The sequence below is a fragment of the Rhinoraja longicauda genome, chromosome 24, assembly GCF_053455715.1.
Source record: "Rhinoraja longicauda isolate Sanriku21f chromosome 24, sRhiLon1.1, whole genome shotgun sequence".
Taxonomy (NCBI): Eukaryota; Metazoa; Chordata; class Chondrichthyes; order Rajiformes; family Arhynchobatidae; genus Rhinoraja; species Rhinoraja longicauda.
Window position 1 is genome coordinate 20,044,751 of NC_135976.1, and position 9,659 is coordinate 20,054,409.

The 9,659-nt window shown below is 45.5% G+C and overlaps 1 protein-coding gene across 1 annotated transcript; it reads right to left on the minus strand.

Moving 5' to 3' along the window:
* Positions 1-330: 330 nt before the first annotated feature.
* Positions 331-9,138, minus strand: LOC144605562 (uncharacterized). The gene is made up of 3 exons (XM_078420976.1): positions 9,126-9,138; positions 6,301-6,585; positions 331-358 (listed from the first exon to the last, which is right to left on the minus strand). The coding sequence occupies exons 1-3, from the start codon at positions 9,136-9,138 to the stop codon at positions 351-353; spliced, it is 306 nt and encodes a 101-aa protein (XP_078277102.1). The 3' UTR covers positions 331-350.
* Between the last annotated feature and the right edge of the window lie 521 nt (positions 9,139-9,659).

A 9,659-nucleotide genomic window follows, 5' to 3' on the forward strand; every position in this document is an offset into this window, starting at 1 on the left:
CACTATCATTAAAATGGCAAGCAGGCAAGCATGTGCACATATAAATTTCATACACTGATATTCAGAAAACACATACATATGCAATCACACACACACAAACGTTACACACACGCATGCACACAGATTCACAATTATTTACAAACTTATGTACAGATATTCCTCATGCAAATTTGTGCTTTCACTCAGAACATGATATTTTTGATAGCTACACACCCTCACAGACAGAGATTTAAAAAAAGAGAATCAATGGGAAGGTGACTGTAGACAGGAGAGAAGAATGAATTAATTCCCAGCTGATACTGTACGTCCAGCCCCAGCTCACTTACCTAGTCTGCTACGAAGGAACCATCTCATGTCCCTGCACCAGAACAAAAAGATGAAAAAGAACAGGAAGAATGTCAGGATAAAGCCAAAGATACCGATCAGTATAAAGGCCCAGATTGGTAATAACCTCACATCAAACCCTGCAATGCAAAACACGAGGTGTCCTTTATTCACTGAATGGGTGAAATCTCACTGCACTGTCCCATCACACTCTCCCAGGGCACGGGTTAGACACAGTGAAGCTCCCTCCACACTGTCCCATCACACATTCACAGGGCACGGTTTAGACACAGAGTGAAACTCCCTCTATCCTCTCCCATCACACACTTCCAGGGCATGGGTAGATAAAGCGTGAAGCTCCAACCAGGTTCTCGCATCAGAATGGTATGGTGGATTAGAAGTACATAATATCTGTACCTTATCATCAAAATTTCACAGGTTAATATGGGTCAATAAGCAGACCAAAATTAATCCAAGTAAGAAAGCTGCCAAATGCAGGCTCAAGTGAAGCATCTGAGTGCTAACTGTATCAAGTCAGATGAGAACAATCTGAAGCCAGGCTAATTTGGATTAGAAAGATGCCAAACCATTCTAAACAAGACTCAACCCAGTGAAAATGGAACAAAAACAGGTTTGCATAGATGAATACAGTTGAGTTTGAGGCAAAACCTGGGCTGAGCCACACTAACTCATGAGCACTGGGAAGCTAATCTCAAGTGAGAAAGCGGCCTAACCCAGTGTATTATCAGAACAGAACCAAACCCGGGCTTTCTTAGACATCTCAAGTGATTCTGGGACCAAGTGAGCACTGATCCAGACCTTACTGAGTGAGAATGAAACTAAACCTGGGCTGAAGACACAACAGACTGCAATTTCTGAAAATAGAGAACAAAATAAACTGCTGGAAAAAGTAAATAGGCCAAACAGCATCCATGAAGGCAAAGGGAAGGTCAACATTTCAGGTCGAGACTCTGCATCAGGACTCACCTACTGGGCATGGCTTGAATTGGCATGCATATCACCTATCCTACATTATTTCACCTATATTATTCTGTCTGTTCCCACTCTCCCATTGCACCCATTAACACTGATCAGATAACCGTATTTCCATTTTATCCCCATGATCAACCTGGAGGTCATGAATGAACCAAGGTCATTGGAGCAGTGGAGCAGTAGCACTACCTGCTGTGCCACTGTGCTACCCCAACTGCACCTCCTGTAACACTTACTTTCCTTTCATTTAGTCTGGATGTACATGGATCAGCCTTGCTTTGGTTCTGGTCCCTCTGGATTAGTCTGGGACAACCTGAATTTGACTCCTCCTTCTCTGGGCTAGACTTTGTCTGGGCTAGACTTAACCAGGGGCAAGAGTAGACCAAGCCTCGGCTGACTCAAGCTGACCAAAATGAGATTACACCCAGGTACAGGTAGACCCAAACTATCCTTGGTAGGCAAAAAATAAACTGCTGGATGAACTCAGGTCAGGTAACTTCTGTGCAGGGAAATGGACAGATGACGTTTAATTGAAGAAAGTGAGAGGAATCAAAAGGAGTTGTTGAGGATGAGAACAAGCTCCCCTACAGGTAGGAGGGTATTAGTTAGAGTCATGTGGCATGGAAGCAGGCCCTTTGGCCCAACTTGCCCATGCTGACTAAGATGCCCCATCTACACTAGTCCCACCTCCCCATGTTTGGCCAATATTCCTCTTTCATTAGTTATAGGAGCAGAATTAGGTCATTCAGCCCATCAAGTCTATCCCGCTATTCAGTCATGGTTGATCTATCTTCTCCTCTCAATCTCATTCTCCGGCCTTCTCCCCATAACTCCTGACACTCATACTAATCAGGAATCTGTCAATCTTTATCCATTGACGGCCTCCAAAGCCTTCTGTGGCAATGAATTCCACCGAGTCACCACTCTCTGACTGAAGAAATTCCTCCTCATCTTTCTAAAGGTACGTCCTTTTATTCTGAGATAATGGCCTCTGGTCCTAGACTCTCTTACTCGTAGAAATATCCTCTTCTTATCCACTCTATCCAGGCCTTTCACTATTCGGTAAGTTTCAATGTGGTCCCCCTTCATCCTTCCAAACACCAGTGAGTGCAGACCCAGTGCTGTCAAACGCTCATCATAGTTTAACAATCATTCCTGTGATCATTTTCGTAAACCTCGTCTGGACCCTCTCCAACTCCATCCAGCACATCGTTCCTCAGATATGAGGTCCAAAACTGCTCACAATACACCAAATGCGGTCTGACCAGTGCCTTATAAAGCCTCATTGTTACATCCCTACCTTTATATTCTTGTCCTCTTGAAATAATTACTAGCATGGCACTTGCTTTCCTTACTACCAAGTCAATTTGTAAATTAACTTATATATATATATATATATAAATAACTGCAGATGCTGGTACAAATCGATTTATTCACAAAATGCTGGAGTAACTCAGCAGGTCAGGCAGCATCTCAGGAGAGAAGGAATGGGTGACGTTTCGGGTCGAGACCCTTCAATGGGTGACGTTTCGGGTCGAGACCCTTCCCAAAATTAACTTTTTGGGAATCCCGTACCAGCACTCCCAAGTCCCTTTGCACCTCCGATTTCTGAATTATCTCTCCATTTAGAAAATAGTCTATACTTTTATTCCTACTATCAAAATGCATGACTCCACACTTTGCTACACTGTATTTCATCTGCTACCTCTTAGCCCACTTTCCCAACCCGTCCAAGTCCTTCTGCAGAGTCCCTGCTTTCTCTACATTTCCTGCCCCTCCACCTATCTTCGTATCATCTGCAAACTTGGCCACAAAACCTTCAATTCCCTCATCCAAATCATTGATATACAACGTGAAGAGTAGCAGCCCCAGCATTGACCACAGCGGAACAACATTAGTACTGGCGGCTAACCAGAAAAAGGTTTCTATTAAATCTTTCCCCTCTCACCTTAAACCTATGTCTGCTGGTTCTTGATTTCCCTACTCTGGGTAAAATACTGTGCATCTACCCTATCTAATCCCCTCAAGACCTTAAGACGACTATAAGATTAGCCCTCCTGTGCTCCAAGGAATAAAGTCCCAGCCTGCCCAACCTCAGCCTACAGCTCTGGCTCTCAAGTCCTGGCAAAATCCTCGTAAATCTTCTCTGAACTCTTTCCAGCTTAACAACATTTTTCCTATAACAGAGTGACCAAAACTGAAATCAATACAGCCACCTCGCATTTATGTGTGTTTGATTTTTGCATTATTGGAATAACTCACTTGTTTAATTAATACCAAAGCTTAATTTACATGCTCGTATTTTTGAAATACCCTGTAACACATCAAATTTATGTCTGGCAGCATCGTGGCCTGCGATGCCTGGCAAGGTACTAAACAGAACGACATTGACTCTCTGCCAACGCCATCTTGGGAAAGCAGAAGTGACCAGTCGTTAATGTAAGCGTTTATCGACAATGTTTATTTAAGATGCCTTTTCTGTTGGTTTTTTCTTTATTAACTGTTTTTTTGTTTATTGATCAAAAGAATAATGGCAGTCATATACAAACTATTCATTGTGTGATGCTGACAGATATATGACTTTTCCCCTAACCTGTAACATTTACATACCTGTACATTCTTTCGTTTTTGAGATACACGCTGCTTTTCCAGAACACAATCCTTGTGTAAAATGAGAGGTAGCTGTACTCCAAAGTGGCCTCATCAATGTCATGTACAACTGTAACATAACATCCCAACTTCTATACTTAGTATGTATAGGAAAGAACTGCAGATGCTGGTTTAAATCAAAGATAGACACAAAATGCTGGAATAACTCAGTGGGACAGACAGCATCTCTGGAGAGAAGGAATGGGTTCTCTCCATTCCTTCTCTCCAGAGATGCTGCCTATCCCGCTAAGTTACTCCAGCATTTTGTGTCTATCTTCTATACAGTACCATGATTGACGAAGGATAATGTGCCAAAAGCCTTCATGACCACCTTGTCTACCTGTGATGCCATTTTCGGGGAACTATGTATCTGTACTCCTAGATCTACTTGCTCTACAACACCTCTACAAGGTCCTGCTCTGGTTTGACTTCCAAAAATGCAACACCTCAGACTCTTCATTAAACTTCATTAACTATTCATCATCCCACTTGCCCAATTGATCAAGATCCTGCTGTACTTTTTGATAACCATCTTTACTATCTACAATACTACCTACTTACTAAAACAAACTTACTAATCATGCCTTGTACATTATCATTTAAATCATTGATGTAAACCACAAACAGGAATGGGCCCAGCACTAATCCCTGAGGCATACCACTAGTCACAGGCCTTCAGTCCAAAAATCAACCTTCCACCATCACCCTCTGCTTCCTTCCATGAATCCACTTCTCTATCCATTTGGCAAGCTCCCCCTAGATACAGTGTGATCTCACCTTTCTGAGTAGCCTACCATGCGGAACCTTATCAAATGCTTTGCAGATGCTAGAATGAGAGGAACTGGTTAGATCTCTGTTCCATTAAGAAACTGAGGGCCCCTAGGCCTTCCTACTGGGAATGGAAATGTAAAGGTATTGAAGAAAGTGAGAGGAATCAAAAGAAAAGGTGTTTAGGGTCCATTTTCCTCCACAGATGCTACCTAATGGCTGAGTTTGCTCCAGCAGTCCCCCCCCCCGTCCCCCCACTTTCCTCCTCCCCTCCCTTAAACTCGTGCTGATCTTGCATCTGTTTATCCCTGCCCCCTCCACGTGGACCATTTCCAATGGCTACACAACTCACAACTTTTCTATCCCTGCGCTTAACAATTTGCAATTCATTATACTTTTTGGCTCTCACCTATCTCTTCATCTATGGCCTTTGACCAATAGTCTGCCCATCAAAAAAAAACGTTGCTTGCGTTCACCTATACTGGTCAAGCTTTGTCCTGCTCCATCTCTTTTCCAGCTTTCTTTCCAACCCTCTTGAAATCAGCCAGTAGAAGGGTTCCGACCTGAAACCCGGCCTATCCATGTTCTCTAGGGATGCTGCCTGAGCTACTCCAGTAGCTCCACTGAGTTGCTCCAGCATTTTGTGTCTTTCTTTGGCAATAAATCATTTGCAGTTCCCTGTTATTAAATGTTTGATAAATCAGGACCAATGAACCTAGAGCACCTATGGAGAGCAGGGGTCAATTTTGTCAGTCCTTGATGAGACCATATTAAGGCTCTCCCAGACCATCTTGGGAATGAACAGGACTGCACTCGGGAGTGAACACTCCATCCCAACCTGAGCTGAGTTTGACACTGCCAGACCTGTCCCGTCCCTTCCCCAGTGAAAGTGGGCCAGACCCGGACGCACCTGGCCTGTCCCATGTCAAGTGAGGGGGTGGTGGGTGCCAAATCTGTTCCAAACCCATCCTGTTCTGCCCCCAGTGAGGAGATCAGACCCAACTCTTCTCCAGTCTGTCCCACCTCCTACCAGGGGGGCCAAACCTGGTGAGAGCAGGGCTCGCTTCCACCCTGCCCTGTCCCCAGTGAGGGGGTGATGATCTGATCATCTTTCACCCTGTCCCATCCACAATAAGGGGAGAGTGGGGGTTCAAGACTATCCTGCTTCAACCCTGCCCTATTCCTAATGAAACATTCCTATATTGTCCCACCCCTAGAAAGACAGACCGGTTCCCTCCACCAAAATCTGGTCCCATCCCCAGTGAGAGAGACGCATCCCTAACCAAATCCTGACCCGTCCTCAGTGCGACAGACCTGACCCTTCTCCATCCTGATCCTTCCTCAGTGAGACAGACCCAAACCTCTCCAATCCAGTCATTCCCCAGAAAGAGATCTAATCTCCCCCACCCTGTCCAGCCCTGACCCATCCCCAGTGAGACAAACCAGATACCTCTCCACCCTGTTCCTCCCACAGTGAGGCAGGTCTGACCTTCTCCCACCCAGTCCTGCCAAGTGTGACAGACCTGACCCTTCGCCTCCTGTCCCAATCTCAGTAAGGGGTCAGACCTGTGCTACAATCCCGTCTCAGGTTGACCTCTATGCTCTGCTCGCTGACAGGGTTTGAGACGGTGCAGCGGTAGACTGAGTAGATGATGGATTGCACGGCGGACATGGAGACGGTGAGGGAGCTGCCTTCGTTGGTGATGTTGTGCAGCTTGTCAGAAGTCAGCTCGCAGCCAGCAGCGTGCCACACGAATCGCAGCTCACTGCCACGCGACACCTGGCAGTGCAGCACGCAGGCCTTATGGTCCTCTGCTTCCTGCGCCAGGATTGAGATGTTCTTCACCGGCTCTACAGGCAGAATATAGAGAGTCAGAGGGATGGGTCCCAGAAGGTAAATTGATATCGCCCCGAATAGGAAGAGAGGAGGGGAACTAGACAGTGAACATAACTTGGACAAGGAGAGAGGGGGAACTCGTCAGTGAACAGATAACCCCTGGATACGGAGAGCGTGAGCAAACTAGTCAGTTAAATAGTTATTGAATGGATATCCTCCTGGACATGGAGACACCAGTCACCACAGATATCCCCCTTTGAGAAAAGGACTGAGAGACATCAGTCAGTGTACAGATATCACCCTCACCCTGATCCACAGGGAACAGTTTTGCCTCCTTTCCTGTTCACCCTGTACACTGTGGACTTCATGCACAGCTCAGCCAACTGTTATCTGCAAACGTTCTCTGACGACTCTGCCATCGCTGGCCTCATCACAGATGACGATGACAGGGAGTACAGAGAACTGACCCTGGACTTTGTGGACTGGTGCCAGCGGAACCGCCTCCAGATCAACGCCGTTCAATCATGGCTGATCTATCTCTCCCTCCTTACCCCATTCTCCTGCCTTCTCCCCATAACCACTGACACCTGTACCAATCAAAAATCTATCTATCTCTCCCTTAAATATATCCACTGATGTACACTCTACAGCCTTCTGTGGCAAAGAATTCCACAGATTCACCACTCTCTGACTAAAGATATTTCTCCTCATCTCCTTCCTAAAAGAAAGTCCTTTAAATCAGAGGCTGTGATCTCTAGTTCTAGACTCTCCCACTAGTGGAAACATCCTCTTCACATCCACTCTATCCAAGCTTTTCACTATTCTGTATGTTTCAATGAGGTCCCCCCTCATTCTTCTAAACTCCAGCGAGTGCAGGCCCAATGCCAACAAACGCTCATCATAGGTTAACTTACTCATTCCTGGGATCATTGTTCTAAACCTCCTCTGGACCCTCTCCAGAGCCAGCACATCCTTCCTCAGATATGGTGCCCAAAATTGCTCACAATATACCAAATGCGGCCTTATCAGCCTTATGGAGCCTCTGCATTACATCTCTGTTCTTGTATACAAGCCCTCTTGAAATAAATGCGAGCATTGAGTGTGCTTTCTTTACTACCGATTCGACTTGCAGATTAAACTTTTTGGGAATCCTGCACCAGCACTCCCAAGTCCCTTTGCACCTCCAATTTCTGGATTCTCTCCCCATTTAGAAAATAGCCTATGCCTTTTTTCCTACTAAAAAATGTATGACTCCACACTTTGCTACACTATATTCAATTTGCCACTTCTCTGCCCACTTTCCCAACCTGTACTAGTCCTTCTGCAGAGTCCCTGCTTTCTCTACGCTACCTGCCGTTCCACCTATTTTCATATGATCCCATATTTGGCCACAAAGCCTACAATACTCTCGTCCAAATCATTAATGTACAAGGTGAAGAGTAGTGCCCCCAGCATCACCCCTGCGGAACTCCACTAGGCACTGGCAGTCAACCAGAAACAGCCCCCTTTGTTGCCACACTTTGTCTTCTGCCATCCAGCCATCCTGCTATCCAAGCTAGTATCTGCCCTTTGATACCATAGGCTCTCATCTTCCTTAGCAGTCTCACATATGGCACCTTATCAAAGGCTTTCTGAAAATCTAAGTAAACAACATCTGCTGACTCTCCTTTGTCTGTCCTGTTGTTTACTTCTTAGAAGAATCCCAGCAAATTTGTCAAGCAAGACCTCCCCTTCACAAAGCCATGCTGACTTCGGCCTATTTTATCGTGCACTTCTAAGTACTCCATAACCTCATCCTTTACAATGGACTCTAAAATCATAACAACCACCGAAATTAGACTAACTGGCCTATAGTTCCCACTATTCTGCTTTTCTCCCTTCTTGTGCAGCATGTTAATATTGGCAATTTTCCAATTATCTGGGACCTCTCCTGGCTCTAGTGATTCTTGAAATCCCACTGCCAATGCTTCCACAATCTCAAAAGCCACCTCTTTCAGAACCCTAGGCTGCAGTCCATCTGGTCTAGGTTACTTATCCACCTTCAGCCCTTTCAGCTTCCCAAGCACCTTCTCCCTAGTAATAACCACTCCACTAACTTCCACCCCCTGACTCTCTTGAATTTCAGGCACATTGCTGGTGTCTTCCACTGTGAAGACTGATTCAAAAAAGTTATTCAACTCCTCTGCCATTTCTTTATTCCCCATTATCACTTCTCCTGCACCATTCTCCAGCGGCCCAACTTCCACTCTTGCCTCATTCTTACTCTTTATATAACTGAAGAAAATGTCGAGGGTCACCAGTGTAGTGGGTCTGGACGCGGCAGGAATCAGGCAAGACGCCAGGTAAGGATCAACAGTAACTTTAATGTAGCATCAGAACATCCACTCTCTTCAGTCTCTCGCATGAGAGTAATCTCTAGCCCCTTCAGGCAAACCCCATAGCTCCAGACCCCTCCCCAGCCCTGTCCACTCAGTGCCGAGGGGGATGACCCAGGGAGTGGTCTAATCCCCGGGCACCGCCACACTATCCTCTTTTATATTGTTGGGTAGCTTACCTTTGTATTTCATCTTTTCTCCTTGTTTTGGCTTTTTAGTCACCTTCTGTTGTTCCTTAAAAGTTTCCAAATCCTCTGGCTTCACATTAATCTTTGCTATGTTATACGCCTTCTCTGTTAGTTTTATACTGTCCTTGACTTCCCTTGTCAGCCACGGTTGCCTCTTTCTCCTCCTAGAATCTTTCTTCCTCTTTGGAATGAAAAGATCCTGCATCTTCTGGATTATTCCCAGAAATTCCTGCCATTGCTGTTCCACCTTTACCCCTGCTAGGGTCCCTTTCCAGTCAACTTTGGCCAGCTCCTCCCTCATGCCTCTGTGGTCCACTTTGCTCAGCTGCAATACCAACACATCCAATTTCACCTTCTCCCTCTCAAATTGCAGATTAATTCTCAATTCCCTAAACTCTTCCAGGGATACACTTGATCCCAGCTGTTTATACCTGTTCCATGCCTCTTTTTCTTTTTCCTGATCAGAGCCTTAATTTCTCTTATCATCCAAGCTTCCTTACACCCACCTGCTTTTCCCTGCACTCC